At 52.6% G+C, this 14,961-nt stretch overlaps 8 protein-coding genes across 8 annotated transcripts; 3 read left to right on the top strand and 5 right to left on the bottom strand.

Moving 5' to 3' along the window:
- Positions 1–2: 2 nt before the first annotated feature.
- On the bottom strand, positions 3–1,258 carry CAOG_04472 (hypothetical protein). The gene is made up of 2 exons (XM_004348250.2): positions 1,079–1,258; positions 3–949 (listed from the first exon to the last, which is right to left on the bottom strand). Exons 1-2 carry the CDS (start codon positions 1,230–1,232, stop codon positions 294–296), a joined length of 810 nt encoding a protein of 269 aa, XP_004348300.1. The 5' UTR covers positions 1,233–1,258; the 3' UTR covers positions 3–293.
- Positions 1,259–1,431: 173 nt separating this feature from the next.
- Positions 1,432–2,532, top strand: CAOG_04471 (hypothetical protein). The gene is made up of 4 exons (XM_004348249.2): positions 1,432–1,472; positions 1,615–1,697; positions 1,809–1,938; positions 2,200–2,532. Exons 1-4 carry the CDS (start codon positions 1,445–1,447, stop codon positions 2,424–2,426), a joined length of 468 nt encoding a protein of 155 aa, XP_004348299.2. The 5' UTR covers positions 1,432–1,444; the 3' UTR covers positions 2,427–2,532.
- Positions 2,533–3,267: 735 nt separating this feature from the next.
- On the bottom strand, positions 3,268–4,050 carry CAOG_04470 (hypothetical protein). The gene has a single exon (XM_004348248.2). The coding sequence runs from the start codon at positions 3,949–3,951 to the stop codon at positions 3,511–3,513; it is 441 nt and encodes a 146-aa protein (XP_004348298.1). The 5' UTR covers positions 3,952–4,050; the 3' UTR covers positions 3,268–3,510.
- A 406-nt stretch (positions 4,051–4,456) lies between these two features.
- On the top strand, positions 4,457–6,633 carry CAOG_04469 (cystathionine beta-lyase). The gene is made up of 3 exons (XM_004348247.2): positions 4,457–4,960; positions 5,342–5,473; positions 5,602–6,633. The coding sequence occupies exons 1-3, from the start codon at positions 4,600–4,602 to the stop codon at positions 6,459–6,461; spliced, it is 1,353 nt and encodes a 450-aa protein (XP_004348297.1). The 5' UTR covers positions 4,457–4,599; the 3' UTR covers positions 6,462–6,633.
- On the bottom strand, positions 6,612–8,864 carry CAOG_04468 (hypothetical protein). Its single transcript, XM_004348246.2, has 4 exons — positions 8,697–8,864; positions 7,360–8,476; positions 7,146–7,264; positions 6,612–7,041 (listed from the first exon to the last, which is right to left on the bottom strand). The coding sequence occupies exons 1-4, from the start codon at positions 8,835–8,837 to the stop codon at positions 6,685–6,687; spliced, it is 1,734 nt and encodes a 577-aa protein (XP_004348296.2). The 5' UTR covers positions 8,838–8,864; the 3' UTR covers positions 6,612–6,684.
- A 9-nt stretch (positions 8,865–8,873) lies between these two features.
- CAOG_04467 (protein serine/threonine kinase) lies at positions 8,874–10,620 on the bottom strand. Its single transcript, XM_004348245.2, has 7 exons — positions 10,481–10,620; positions 10,193–10,324; positions 9,876–10,032; positions 9,661–9,785; positions 9,437–9,553; positions 9,216–9,288; positions 8,874–9,113 (listed from the first exon to the last, which is right to left on the bottom strand). The coding sequence occupies exons 1-7, from the start codon at positions 10,580–10,582 to the stop codon at positions 9,076–9,078; spliced, it is 744 nt and encodes a 247-aa protein (XP_004348295.2). The 5' UTR covers positions 10,583–10,620; the 3' UTR covers positions 8,874–9,075.
- Positions 10,621–10,824: 204 nt separating this feature from the next.
- On the bottom strand, positions 10,825–12,323 carry CAOG_04466 (hypothetical protein). Its single transcript, XM_004348244.2, has 2 exons — positions 12,160–12,323; positions 10,825–11,836 (listed from the first exon to the last, which is right to left on the bottom strand). The coding sequence occupies exons 1-2, from the start codon at positions 12,242–12,244 to the stop codon at positions 10,950–10,952; spliced, it is 972 nt and encodes a 323-aa protein (XP_004348294.1). The 5' UTR covers positions 12,245–12,323; the 3' UTR covers positions 10,825–10,949.
- Positions 12,324–12,823: 500 nt separating this feature from the next.
- CAOG_04465 (MinD type ATPase) lies at positions 12,824–14,951 on the top strand. Its single transcript, XM_004348243.2, has 8 exons — positions 12,824–12,895; positions 12,999–13,107; positions 13,592–13,673; positions 13,745–13,830; positions 13,953–14,196; positions 14,307–14,397; positions 14,569–14,697; positions 14,779–14,951. The coding sequence occupies exons 1-8, from the start codon at positions 12,848–12,850 to the stop codon at positions 14,812–14,814; spliced, it is 825 nt and encodes a 274-aa protein (XP_004348293.2). The 5' UTR covers positions 12,824–12,847; the 3' UTR covers positions 14,815–14,951.
- Positions 14,952–14,961: the final 10 nt, after the last annotated feature.

The following is a 14,961-nucleotide window of genomic DNA, read 5'->3' as shown; positions in this document are numbered from 1 at the left end:
GGCAGAGAATCGACTAAAGTGATATTCACGCACAGCAAACACGACAAAAACACGGTGGAAAGCGACAAGCAAGCAAGCATGCACTCGAGCAGCTTCAGATTCACCATCAAAGGACAACTGTGTCGTGCAGCAGCTTGCATAGGGAAATACAAAAAACGATAACAAAAACGAGGACGGGGGTTGGGAATAGCAGAACTCGGATCGATTGTCATGGGGCGAGCGCCAGAGATGCAGGGAAAACAATGACTAGGACGAGAATGAGGACGTGCAACAAAGAGAGCTCGAATCTTGGCTCATTCGCCGTTGGTAGAACGAGCCTCGATCGTAATGGGCGAGCGCTGGAGATGCACAACATGAGGCTGTCGCTGCTGTTGCTGCTGTTGCTGCTGCTGCTGCTGCTGCTGCAGTTGTTGAGCGAGCAGTGGCACTTCTTGATGATGATGATGATGATGACGGAATGGCTGTTGTCCAGCAGCAGCGGCGCGCGTGCGAACAATGCGTTGGCTCGCAACGGTCGCAGCAATGTCAATCTCGAGCAGCCCTGCAATCACGCGAACAGCCCAGGTTGCAGTGACGATAAAGACGGTTGTTCCAAAGCAGAACGCGGCAATTCCAATGACGGTGGCAATCAGGAATCCCAGCCCAATGAAGATGGCTGCGCACTCGACGAGCAGAAATCCAGCCAGCAGGAGGAAGGTGGCAAATACGAGGTAGAGCATAAAGATGGAGACCGGGACGAGCGATCCGAGCGCAAGCAGCACGGCAAACACTGTGGCCGAGGGTCGCTCGTGGAGGTGCTTGGCGAGCATCTTGTGCGCCGTGGCGTCGAACGAGCGGGCGATGCGGGCGACCTCGGGCGTAACGAGGAAGCGCGGCAGCACTGCGAGCACCAGCTGGGCCACGTCCGGCACTGCATTCGCGGCGGCAGCAACAGCAGCGGAATACGAATCTGACACGCATAATAACAGCAACAACAGAACGCAGCGAAAGGGGGGGGGGGTCGCAGGGCGTTGAGTGAAGCCAGTATGCAGAACTCCGACACGGATGCGAATCCTCGTCCTACTAACAAACTACTCACGACTGCTGGTACTATGACTATGACTATGACTATGAGTAGTATGACTGCTGCTGTTGGTGCTGCTGCTGGTGGGCTGGTCGTCGCTGTGATCATCGCTGCTGTGAGGGTGATGATGGAGCGCAGCGTCGTCGCCGCTCAGCGCAGTGTCGGACATTGCAACTGTGGTGGGGAAACAATGCAAAATAGAGGACTGAGAAAATCTCAGAAAATCTGAGAATCAACCTGTCAATGGATGTATTCGTTCGTTTTTGAGATGCTGCCTCAGGTTGAGGAGCTGGAGTTAGAGGGACGATGGATGGATTCATGCACTGCAGTGCATTGAAATCGTGTCATCGTGCAATCAGTCTTTCCTTGTTTAACTATACTATGACTTCATTCGATGGCATTGTCAAAGGCAAAGCAAACCTGCACTCACAGTCTCTGAGAGTGGATTGGGATTGGAAGAGAGCTGAATAATCTCGCTCACGGTCTTGTCACTGCTGCCTGCTTCGTGTTTGCATTCTCTGTTCATGCATTGTTGATTCGAATGCATTCAGACATCGGCGGCATCCACACGCAGCTGATGGACCACTCTGCGTTCGCACAGCGCGAGGCCAAAGCGTTTGTCAAGGAGTTTGAGGTACCAGTGCTGAAAGCTGCTTGCAATGCTTACAATTGCTCATGATTGATTGGTGGTGATGATGATGATGATGATGACGATCCTCAACGGCTCTTGCTGCTGCCACTTTAGCAACGACGAGGCGAGAAGGACGTGCAGAATCTGTCCTCGTCGCTCGAGCTCATGACTGCCGCCGACACGGTGCTGCTGCCAGACACACTCGAGCTGCTCAGCCAGCATCTGTCATCGCTCCAAGTGAAACGTGAGTCCGTCATCATCGTCCGGGTGGCTCGTTTGTTGAGAATGAGAGAAACGGGAAAGCTCTGAGTTGAGTTTTGCTGGAACAATGGCAATGGAAACTCACTCACCTGTGATGCCAAAACGAAACATGCAACAACATCATGCATGCTCTACGATTTGATGCAAAACGATCGTGTTCATGATCGGAATCTCCGGACTGGGCAACAAACCGGTTTCAATCTCAACAACTTTTAACAACTTTTGGAACACTTTCCGGCTTCAGTATACGAGTCCGAAGCGCTGTGTCGCTCCATGGAAGACACGGAGCACGAAAAGAAGCGCAATCGCACGGCATCCGTGTTGTCAACGACGGCCTCTGCCATCACCACGAGCAGTGGAGGGGGCGAATCAGCTGCCGACCAACCCGTTTCTGCTGTTGCTGCTGCTGCGACTGCCGACGACACTGCCGCGGTCCCTGCACCCACCGAATCGCCAGTCAGCAGTCCTTGATGATGAGTGCGTTGTGATGTGTTGATTTTCTGTAGAGCTTGGTTGTGTTTCGATTGTGCGACGCAAAATTCTGGATTTTTGGTGTGCGTTGCTCTGAGCATTCTCCATCCCCTCTATTCGCTCTTGATTCATGAATTAGTTTGCTTGCAGTGTGGACTTTGATATCTGGATGGAAGCGGCGGCAAAGAAGCAGAACGAGAACACCATTCGACACGGCAAATCCACAATCAAACTCGACACACGGCAATGCACCTTCCTTGCATTGCTTTTGCGGCTGCATCTACTACAATGACTTTACTTTCGTGCACAACACGCAGCAACTGCTTTGGCCTGTTTGGTTTGCTTCATCGTCCCCTCCAATTGACAACTCCGCTTCGCAGCACACCCCACCTCCCCTCCCCTCCCCTCCAATGCCAACGACCTCCTCGAGCATTTTGGTGCTCGTTTCGGGCGCCGTCGTGCTGCAGCAGCGTGTTGCTACCGACCACCCTTCCCACCCATAATGCAGAATGCGCCACACGCGGAACGGCCGGCCTCATGGTCACACGTGGATGAGCACTCGGCCTCTTTTTGTCGATTTGAGTTTTTTGCAGTTGCATTTGTTCGGTAAGACCGCACTCTAAAGGATCATTTCTTTAGTCTGCATCCCGTCTTTGTTGCTCAACAAAGACAAGTCTCCCATGCAGGTTGATGAGCTATAACCTCGTTGCTTGAGCGCGAAGTGGAGGCGTGTTCTAATGCAAGGCTGTCAAAAGCCATGCAGCCGCCTCGTTAATGAACGCCTTCTCGACGTTTGCCTGTGCTGTCTCGTTGCTCATGCAACCGAGCTCACGTTGTGCGCGCCGAGGAGAGGCAATGGGGTAGTCTTACTGCAGCTACTTTTTTTTTTTATTTTTTAACGAACAAAACGATTTCTCTTTTTCTTTCTTTCAGCAATGCTCTTAAACAAAATCTGAGCACTTTCCTTTTCATAACTTACTCAACATTACAATTATTTTTACTCAGAAACTCAAAGCACCACAGAAACAACCAAATCAAAACATTTTCAAGTTTTTTTTTTTTTTTTTTTTTTGCGCTCGTCCATTCAGACAACAAGCTTCTCGGCCTCAAAGCGTGCGGCAGACTGCTTGATCGCATCAAGATCGAGGTCGGCCATGCTGCAGGCCTGGACGCAAGTGTTTGTGCTCGGGCCGGCGAGACGCACGCCTGGAGCGTTGATGGCGTAGAACATTTTGTCCTTGCCGCTGCATTCGTTGGGAATCCATTGCACAAAGATGAGCTTGTGGCGAGCAACGAGCACTCGAGTGCTGGTGTCTTGAGCGGTGTACTGGAGGTTGTACAGGGCATAGCGCGCCTTGTTCGCTGGCAATGCTGCAACAAACTCGTCAAACTCGGCGGTCTCGCTGCCAAGCTGCGAAATGTCGACGCAGCCCTGGTCGTTCATGGTGAAGATGACAAAACGATGGTTGGCCTTGCCACGCTGCATGTTGTTGAAGAGAGCGAGGCACTCGGGCGAGAAATGCATGATGGGAGGGATGTTGCGTTCAAAAGTTGATGGTTTGGCAAAGGTTTGGTTGGAGCTGCAAGCGGTTTGGCTGCTACACGTCGGCGATCAAGAAGAGGGGGAAAAGGAAGACTGAAGAACAACTGGCTTTGGGGTTGAAATCCTTTTATAGTACGCGCTGGCTGAACGAGCACAGAAGGGACGCTGCCAAATCTGGAAGTGCGTCGGAACTGTGTAGGTTTGCCAACCCGCCTTTTTGACAAACTGCCGAGCTCACTCCCCCAATTCCTGATCTCAACAGACCAGGCTACTTGCACTCGTCGAGCTGCCGGGCCTTTTGCCGGACGACTGTGATGATGCGGCAAGTCTTTACAGTGTTTGACAATCCAACTGCTTTTGCTGAAAGACTGCCATCGCCGACTCGTTTGCACTGTCCCGTGTTTTGATGTTTGTTCCATTCACAATACACCCATGCTAATGTCAATGTCGAATGGCCATGCTTCTCATTCCAGTCCGTCAGTCCTTAACAAAAACCGCAGATTTCACTACCACTGACCCAGCAACTCACCAATTCACTTCCTTACTTTGTCTCTCACGAACCTCATCCCCTCGACAAACTCAATCTCCCCTCCCCTCTCTCCACCCTCCCTCCTCAAGTAGTCCCAAGCCATGCAGTGCACGTCCGCCCCGCCGTCCCCGCCGCATACGCCATCGTCCCAATCTGGCAGTGTCCAGCCGCCATCGTCCGCTTCTTCTTCTTCTTCTGACTCTGCCCCAGCCACCGCCGTCGCACCCAACCCAGCGACGCCACCCGCATCAGGCACCGTGTCTGCGTCTGCGTCGTCGACATCGCTGGGGCCGCGGTACCGCCTCGCGACGCAGGTGGTCACGCTCGAATCGTCGCTCAAGGACCCTTACAACCCGGCGTCCACTCCCATCTACCAGACAGCCACCTTCAAGCAGACGTCCGCCGACGCGCATGGCGAGTACGACTACACTCGCTCTGGCAACCCAACCCGCACTGCCCTCGGTAAGATCCCATCTTGTATCTACTTTTGCATTCGCATGTTCGAGCTGTCGTTGTGCGCGATTCCGTCATCGCCAAGTCACCCGAACCCAACCCCAAGTCACGGTCAGATCAGCACAAAGCACGATCGGTGCGAATGTGTGGCTCTTGAGCAATGCATTTCGAGTGATGATCGTTTTTTGAATACCAAACAATCAAGCGAAACGACAGAGATCACACAAAGCTCGTTCTGTTGCCTCACATGCATGTCCATCTCACAATCCATGACTCTGTGTGATCTGCCATCGCACGTGGATTGCGGATACCTGGAAAACCACTCGCCTCGAATCCGATCTTCTGGAAACGTGTGGCTTTGCTCATTTATGAACAACGTTGTCTCTTTAGAAAAACACGTCGCCAAACTCTGTGGCGCGCATCGCGCGTTCGCCGTATCAAGCGGAATGAGCGCCTTGGATGTCATTACACGTCTCGTGCGAACTGGACAGGAAATTGTCGCGGGCACTGACATTTACGGAGGTTGGTTTCTCAATTGTTTCGTTTTGTTTTGTTTGTTTCGTTGTTTGTTTCGTTGAATACTTGTTTTGATCGCCCTCCATCCTCCCATCCATTCTAACCGTGCACCTCGGACTTTTGTGGCCCTCCAGGCACAAACCGACTCCTCAAATTCTTGGAAGGACAAGGGATTCACACCAAGCACGTCGACACAACAGACCTGGCGCAGGTGGCGGAGGCGCTCGGCACCAACACCCGCCTCGTGTTGCTGGAGACCCCAACCAACCCGCTGATTCGCGTCGCAGACATTGCAGGAGTCGTGCGATTGACCAGGGAGCGCGCACCCAATGCGCTTGTCGTTGTCGACAACACCATGATGTCGCCGTACCTGCAACGGCCGCTCGAGCTCGGTGTGGACATTGAGTACCACTCTGGCACAAAGTATCTCTGCGGACACCACGATCTCATGGCAGGCGTGATTGCCGTCTCAAGCCCCAAAGTGGCGGACGACGTGTACTTTATCATCAACGCGAGCGGCTGTGGACTCGCGCCTTTTGATTGCTGGCTGCTGCTGCGTGGCATCAAAACCTTGGGCGTGCGCATGGAAAAGCAGCAGCAGAACGCCCATCGCGTGGCCCAGTTCCTGGAATCCACCGGGTTGCGAGTGCACTACCCTGGCTTGGCGTCCTTCCCTCAGAAGGCGCTGCACGACTCGCAGTCCACCGGAGCCGGTGCAGTGCTCAGCTTTGAGACAGGATCCACCGAGACCTCCCAGCTGATTGTCGAGGCGTGCAAGCTCTTCTCGATCTCGGTCAGCTTTGGCTGCGTCAATTCGCTCATCAGCATGCCATGTCGCATGTCGCATGCCAGTATTCCCGCGCATGTGCGCAAAGAGCGCGCCCTGCCCGAGGACCTGATCCGACTCTGCATTGGCATTGAAGATGCGGAAGACCTTGTGGAAGATTTGCACCAAGCTCTTGTGGTTGCAAAGGTGGCTGCTCCGGTTCTTTAGACATGTCGATTGTCGCAGTCCGTTTCTTGTTGTTCCTTTTTAGACCAGTGTTTTTGCTTTTGACGTCTTTGTACTTGTTGGTTTGCTCATTACCGTTGAGCGTATGTGAATGGTGGCATCTTTTTTGTGCTCAAAGCGCGTGTCAAAAAATGTGAATGGATTTTCGTACAAATAGTTCTAATCAGGTTGTTTTTTAGGCACAACACAGCACATCTTTAGCCAACTATGCATTTGCCAGGCTCTTGGTGGATTTCCCCGTCTCTAAGGTGTCGTCGTCGTCTTCTTTCTTGGCTCGCATGCCGTCACTGTAGTGCGGCTTGCCGGCCATATCCATGATGGCACGCTCGGCTGCATCGTCCAAAATGCTCGCACCGGCTTTTGACTTTGACGCCGTCTCCAACGTTTCGGGATCTGGCAGCGGTCCCACCGACCAGACCTCAACGCGATCCACCTGAAACTCTGGGGTGGATGACAAGGATGGATTGCTGTACGTGCTACTAATGGGGTGGCCTTTGCTGTGTCCTTTGTGAAGCGCGCTGTCAATGTACAGGCCGAAATAGTCAAACTGCCCTCCAAATGCCTGAAGTGGTATCAAAGTAAGTCGTCGTGTCGCCAGCCACCACCAGCATGCCAAACCCAACGATACAGGACACCATCGTCAACGACTTTCGTCCACACACATACCACTCCGTTTGGCAAAGTCTTCATCCCCTGATTGTAGTAGACAAAGTTCGAGTTAAGGCCGGTCGACGGGTACACGCGCATTTTGGGCACCAACGAGAATAGGAAGCTGTGTTCGGAACCTGTGGTCATCGCAATTGGGGAGTGGTGTTGTTGTGTTGTCAACAATGAGCTTGGGAAGAATACATTGAAACTTGGCCCAACACAAAACACCTACCAACAAAGTTCGAGTTAATGGCCCACTTTGTCGCCGAGAAGCCGCCAAAAATGTGTCCACCCTTGTCTTGCACAATGATGACGGTGGGGGTGTACGCCTGCTCGAGACTGGAGGCAAACCGATTGAAGCTGTCGCCGTTCTCGGTGTTGAGATAAACGCGGCGCCATTCGCGGCGCAGATCGGTGGGTAGTTGCGAGTTGATCATCCACAAGGACTCTTGGTCGAGCAGCATGGACAGCCGAGGAGTGAGCGAAGGCGACAACAACGGAGAGCACTTGAAAATGGACGGCGTCTGCTGCAGCTCGCGAGCAATCAGCAGTCGGAAGAGCGACTGCAGGAGCGCGGAGAGCAACGGACACGCCCGCAGCCACGATTCAAAGGCGCTGCTCGACATGGGAATGGCGCTGGGCAGCGCGGCTTCGTACTGGAGGGGCTTCTTGACGTAGGCCGGGTCCTCGGATGCCTTGGCCTCCTCTTCGTGAAACGCTGCCAGAATTTCGCTCGCGTGCAACGCCGGGACCATGTGGCGCATCAGGTACTCGACAAAGCGAGGATTGGCTGGTGGTGGCTGTGACTTTGGCAGCTTGGCTGACTGTGCAGCGTCCCCATCCGACGCCTGCACGAACGGCGCGTGCTGGGCATTGGCCTCGTTGCGCTCGAGCACGTCAAACTGCTGGTTGGCTGCGAAATTGTACCCGAGCTCCCGCACGGCGCGCACAATGTTGCCGAGAATATGCTCGACCTCGTCAGCAGGCATCGTGTACGACGCGTCCGAGACGACCGGGCGCATGGTCATGTCGCACCAGAGCGCGCGGAAGACCTCCTTCTGGTACTCTGCGCCGTCCTTGTACCCGCTCGCCAGCGCCGCAAAGAACTCTGGCTTGCTCAGTAGTGCGCTCAGATCGCCGCCGGGGCCGACCGTGGCGGCCAGGTGGCCGGTGTGGTGGTGCCCTCCCGCCGACGACCCGCTTCCGCTGCCGTTGTTGCCGCTGTGGCTGTGGCTGTGGCTGTGGCTGTGGCTGTGCTGCGAGGCCGCGGTCGTCTTGGCGTGTGCCAGTGCATAGCAGTAGTTGAATAGCCGGATGGTCGCCTTGGACGACAGTGGGAAGGTAAAGTCCTGTGTGCAGCCACGAGTTGTTCGGTGAACGTGAGTGCACAGCAGAGTAGAATCTCAGAGAGCCTCTCCCATAGAAACACCTCCCACAAAACTCGGTAAACTCGGACAAAAACATGTGCATCAACAGTCGATGATGGTCATTGGCTCAGCTGAGTATGAATACTGCTGCAGGAGTAGCATTGGGGAGGGGGGAAGAGTCCAACCCGAATTCGGCCCTCACTTTGAGCGACTCGGCGTCGATGCCAGTCAATTCGCGCATCGCCACAATCGAGTCAAAGACTTGGACGAGATACTGATGCTCTTCGGGGTCGAGCGTCTGGCCGAGCTTGGTCGGGACAGGGCGACTGGATCCACCACCCATTGATTTGATGCAAAGCGGGGGGAAAGATTTTGGAGACTGAAACCATGTGAGATTTGATTGAGGCATTGCATTGGGTGGGATTTTGGTCAAACAATAGCACAAAAGACTTGCAATACAGAATAATTGCAAGATATTCGGAGGAGCAGCGGGGAGATGTATTGAAGAGTCGGGGGAGCAAACAAGTGAAGATTGGAGCGACAAACGAATAGATCTATCAGAGTGCACCCTCTCTAGATAATCATCCAACCATCATCTTCTTGCGACCTCGGAGCCGAACTGGAAAAAAAATCGGGAACAAGTAACAGAGAAGGCAATCAACAAAACAAGGAACGACAGAGTGATGAACAGCAAAGAAAGGCTTCATCCAACGCAACATACCTTCGTTAAGGCGCGTGATGATTGCCGGGCCACTGGTAGCATGTTTTGCATATGCGTCGAGGACAAGTTGAAACTGCACAACCCAAAGCAAATCAAACAAACACACAAACAAACAAACAAACAAAAAAGAAATCAGCGAAATACCGACCCAGCCTAGCACGCTCCATCTCGACCACAAAAGCCAAACGAGCGCGCCTGATGTTCAAAGGCCTCAGCCATACCAGAGATTCGGATTGCGGATGAGTGCTGAGGAAGGCACGCTCCAAAACGTACAAATCAACACCCTTGTCTTCAATCGGCGTGGTGGAATTGTAGCTTAGTCCAAAATCGATAAGGACCTGCTCCAACCAAAAAAGGAACAATGCATGCAAAACCCAGCGCAACAAAAGCATGCTTGAAGGTTTAGCGACGACAATCGAGCTGAGAAACAAAACAATGACCTCACAATCTTTGTCGGATCCCGATCACGAAGAAGCATGTTTGACGTGGTCAAATCACCGTGGACAATATTCGAGTTGTGCAGCGAAGCCACTGTTTTCCCAATCCTCTGGACAAGCTCGTGCTGGATGTCTGCTCCCGTTCACGATTTCGACGAGTGAAAGATGAGCCAATCGCAAAATTTCACAGCTCGGCCCAAACACATTGACAATGTAGCCTTGCCTTGCGGAAACAGATTCTCTAGCAGTGCAGCTTTGACAGTGATGCCAGGAATGTATTCGAGGTAGATGGCGCTCTGGTCAAAGTCGACATGGTACAGCTCCGGCACATTGACGCCTTCTGCGGGCGTCTCCTTGAACTTTGTAAGACAGCGGGCTTCCTGGTTGTTTTGCAGACAATGTCAATGGTAATTTTGTTGAGCACACCAAGTCCTCACAATCTGAGAAACACTGCTCCAATGGCCTCAGAAAAAGCAGCCTCCTCCTCCCCTCCCCGTTGATCCCCAACCCGACTCCCATTCATCAAAAATTCACGCTTACTGCTCTGATTCTGCTCCGTGTGAGCGACTTGTCGAGCGATGGATGGCGGTAGTTCTTCTTGAATCGCTGCTTGAGGATTGCTCGCCTTGGCTCGGGATGGCCAGGCAGCGACCGCAGCACCGAATAGACGCGCTTTTTTGTCGCATTCAATCACATTGCCAGCATTCAAGTCAAGCATTCAAGTCAAGCTTCAAGTCAGTGTCGCTGGCAGTCAACAGCGCCCATCAGGCTCAATGGCTCAAAGGCTGAAGCTAGAGCAGCCTCCCCCCGCGCCCCGCTGTCACTCACCGCCTCGGCACCCTGGCTGATGAGCACACGACCATCACTAGTAGTGGCTGACAGCGTCGGAGCGGCGGTCGTCGGGTTGGCCGGGAGCTCAGCAGCCTGCATTGTGTTGGTTGCTCAGATTTCTCAGCGAGCGGTTAAGAAATGACTGAGCGTTTTGGAATAGTAATAATGCATGGGTTTTGGATGAACACGTCAGAGAAGGATTTTACTGCTGGATTGTGAAGCGGTGGAACGAGTGGAGGACGGCAATGCACTGAGGTTTGCTGGAAAAACAGCTCATTGTGACATTCAACAGCATCAGAGCACCCTCATTCGGGCAACTCATAAAAGCAGGAGATGAAGGGCGACATAGAGAAGCTGATTCAATTTGCTGCACTTTGAATCAACACAACGATCAAAAACAATGTGATTGACAAACACAAAAGCACCACTACAAGACACGACAATAAACCCCCAAGCACACAAGTACCTATATTGAGCTGGTCTTGCCTCCTCGGCCGGAACGCAAGACATAGCTCTTTTGTAATCGCGACAGCGTCTCGTCAAAGCCCGTAAACTTGGACGCCACGGTCGGAACAAGCACGTCGTGAATGCCAAAGCTCTCGTCCTTGGCAAGCACAGTGAGCTCGGGAATCACGGCGTCGACGACAGATTGGAACTGGGTATCAAAGGCGCTGAGAATGTTTCGGCAAAAGACATGCTCTGGGGACGCCATCGGAGCCGCGTTGCAGTCCGGCGCAGTCGCAGTCGCAGTCGCAGTCGCGTCGCGTTGTGCTATCCGCTGCGCTGCAGTCGCTGGAATATTCTTGTGGAATACAGCCACCAGGAGATGCGGGTTTTGCTCGACAACGAACGCAATGCCCGAGCCTGCAGACAGCAGCGAGGACGGCAAAACCAAGTCCATCCCGCCCGCCGCGAGGTTGGCCATGCTGCCCGACGCAGATACCGCCGTGGTCGACGTGAGCAGCAAATCCGAGCCCGAATCAGCCCGCGAGCGGTTTCCACGGAACTTTGGCTTGAGCGATGGCGAGCTGTAGCCCGACGCAGCCGGGGTGAAGACCGGACCAGCGCCACCGGCACCCAGACCTCCATTGGCACTATTGGACGAAGCTAACGTGGATGCAGCAGCACCTGCAGCGACGGCAGCAGCGCCTGCGTGAGCGAGCAGACCGTCCGAAGAGGGTGCTTCAAAGTGGACTTGGGTGAGCCCGTCGCTGCAGATCTCGCGCGCAAACTGCGTGAATGCGAGGATGAGCGAGCAAGCGCGATCAGAGTCTTGTGATGCCTGCGACTGTGACTGGGACTGGGAGTGGGACTGGGACTGGGGATTCGCATTGGGGAGCAGCGACGTCGGCGCTGTGAACAAGGCAAAAAACAGAGCGGAGGCCAAGGTCAGGTGAGTATAAGGCTGAGTTAGTGAGATTGTGTGAGAGGGTGTTGAGGTGGCTGGGGGGAAGGGGAGGGGAGGATGAATGGTAGAAAGGGAAGAGAAGCGTTTGGCTGGAGTTGCATTGGCGGTTTTGCTTGTATGAAGGGTTGCATTGGAGCCAGGTGTGCAAGACATCGTATTCTGCGCTTAGCGTGCCTATTGCTTTTGGTTTGTATGTGTTGGAACAAAGCGTAAAAGAAGGGAGGTTTTTGGCTGCAGAGGAATAATCTGAGACACTCAGAGTGCTCACCAATCGAGTCTGGCCAGTCCCAGACCTTGCGATAGATGGGCGCGCCGACTGGCATTGCCAGCACATCCACACGAAGCACGCTCATTGATGCCTATTTGGGGGAGAGGGGCTAGCGAGGTAGAGGGTCGAGGGGACTGAGAATGAGATTGAGCGCAAATCAGAAACAAAGAAAGAAGGACTGATTTCTGAGCATTTCCGCCAATGGTGATGCAAATTCGACTGTTACACTGCGATAGGAGATGTGCATGAATAGATGTTGTGCGTTGGAATGACCAGAGCTCAAGCCCCTTTTCGCCCACTGATTCTGTTACGACCTTACCCGGAACTTGACCTGCAAATCACTACTGAAGCGTATGAAATGAATGCAGAAGTATCGTTTACTAAGAATATAGTGAAGAATGAGGGAAAGATGAGCCCAGTTCGTAACAGAAACGAATAGATCTAGAATCAGTCTGACCGGCTCAGCGCAACACGCTCAGCTTCTTGTTCAACACAAACGCTAAACGCTGAGCTGCCTAACTTCAACAGAAAAGTCAAAATTGCACGTCTATTTCAACTTGGATCGTTTTGCTCGTCTGACGATGAACATGAGGACCGATCACGAATCTACTTTTTGCCCATCTTTTCGGAAAGAGATGCTGTTCTTAGATTACTACGCTCACTCTTCATTGTTGACTGCATTCACAAAATGCGACTGTTCGGACAGCTCGTCGTCGGTCCCGCTGGTGCCGGCAAGGTGAGCTCTTTTGTTTCTCTTTGATTTACTTTGTGAAATGGGATTGCAGACATCCTAACTCTTTGCATGGTTTTGTGATGATGATGATGATGATCACGCATAGTCGTCGTACTGCGCTGAGATTGTCCAGCATTGCCAAACCATTGGCCGCTCTGTCTTTGTCGTCAACCTCGATCCAGCCGCAGAGCACTTTGACTATCCGGTCGCACTTGGTAAAAAACAGACATGGCCAACTACCACTACTACACTATTGGGGGCTTTGACTTGCGCAGCTCAACAGCTGATCGAGAGTGATCGAGACTGATGACCGCCGCTCCATGTGAGCCACCCAGTGCAAGCGAGTGGAGCTGCGAACACTCCAGCGGCGATGATGATGATGCGTTAGCAAAGCTCAGAGCTGTTCAAGTAGCATGAAATCGGGTACTAGGGGGATGGAGCGGAAGAGAGGGGGGGGGACGACTGTGGCACGACACGAACGACCCACGAGGGTATGGAGCGATCAACGAAGCGCTCGTCAAAGGACCATCATGAGATCGCAGCATCATCATCATCATCATCATCATCATCATCATCACGAACATGATGGATTCAGCCGCATCTCGAAAGTGCGATTGGAAAAGCGACCAAAGCAAAACTCTGCCGTTTACTCACTCACGCTCGACTCACGCTCACGTTGTTGTCTTCGACCTGTCACAGACGTGCGAGACCTCATCAACCTGACAGACGTCATCGAGGGCGGCGCGTATGGTCCGAACGGTGGTCTTGTCTTTTGCATGGAGTACGTTTTTGACGTTTCGCCAACCACTTTTAGACACATTGAAACTCAACATCTCGTCTCGTTCTGCTCAGATACTTGTTGGAGAACATTTCGTGGCTGCACGATCAAATCAGCAATCAGTTTGTGGAAGATGATTACATCCTGTTTGATTGTCCTGGTAAGAGTCTGCAACTCCAAAAAATCTAGTTTTGCGAACAAATCTGCTGCAACTCGTTGACATGATTTGCGTTTGCTTTGACCCGCCGCTCCACCACCACCCCTCATACACACTCCCCGTAGGCCAAATCGAGCTCTATACCCACCTTAATATCATGCGACGAATCGTGGACGAATTTCAGCAGATGGACATGCGAATGTGCGGCGTGTACTTGCTGGACTCGCAGTTCATCGAGGACATGCCAAAGTTCTTTGCCGGTGTATTGTCAGCCATGTCCGTTATGGTTCAGCTCGAAATTCCGCATGTCAACGTCCTCACCAAGGTCGACAAGCTTGGACGGGCGGCCAAATCGGCCGAGTTTGAAAGGTTTGGCTTTGGGCTTCTTTCTTCTTTGTTTTGACTCACCCTCGCGCGCTTCAAGTTGACCCTCACATTGGTCTGGCTTTTTGTTTTTTGCGCGCGTTGTCGGTTGCTAGGTTTCTTGATTTCAACGCCAGCGATTTGATGGGAGATACACGAACTTACAACCCCAAGCTGCAACACCTCAATCGAGCTCTGGCAACTGTTGTAAGGCGTTGTATGGTCTGTGTGGTTGCTTGCGTGTTTTTGGCCTGTTTGATTCAGGGAGAGGGGGCTGTGGGAGGTTGCCCACAGGGTTACTGGCTTGAACCGAGATCATGAGGAACTGGAGGATTCACCAAAACACTAATGAATGGTTGCTGCTCGGAACTTGCTCAGATCGACGAGCACAGTCTTGTGCAGTTCGTTCCGCTGAATGTGCGGGATAAATCTTCAATCGCGCGCGTCATGTTTATCATTGACAATTCCATCCAATACGGCGAGGATTTGGATATCGACCCTCGCTTTGTAAGAAAGGAGGTTGATGCCGCATGTGATGTGTAGCGAACTGTAGAGGCTTAGTGTTGATTGGTCGTTGGTCTACAATAGGACAAGGAACAAGAGGAAACGGATGGGCTCGCATAGTTTTCTGCGCGTGACGGCATTTCTTCGTTTTTGGTGTGTGTTTTGCAGTTTTGCTCCTTGCTGTTTTTCAACCTCATGCTCAAGTCCCTGACACTTACTACTTTTAATATTAAAGAATGAAACAAACACCACTAAAAACAAACGAAC

This window comes from Capsaspora owczarzaki (assembly GCF_000151315.2).
Source record: "Capsaspora owczarzaki ATCC 30864 unplaced genomic scaffold supercont2.6, whole genome shotgun sequence".
NCBI lineage: Eukaryota > Filasterea > Ministeriida > Capsasporidae > Capsaspora > Capsaspora owczarzaki.
Note: the sequence above shows the minus strand (reverse complement) of the source record. Positions and strands in the feature narration are given on the sequence as shown.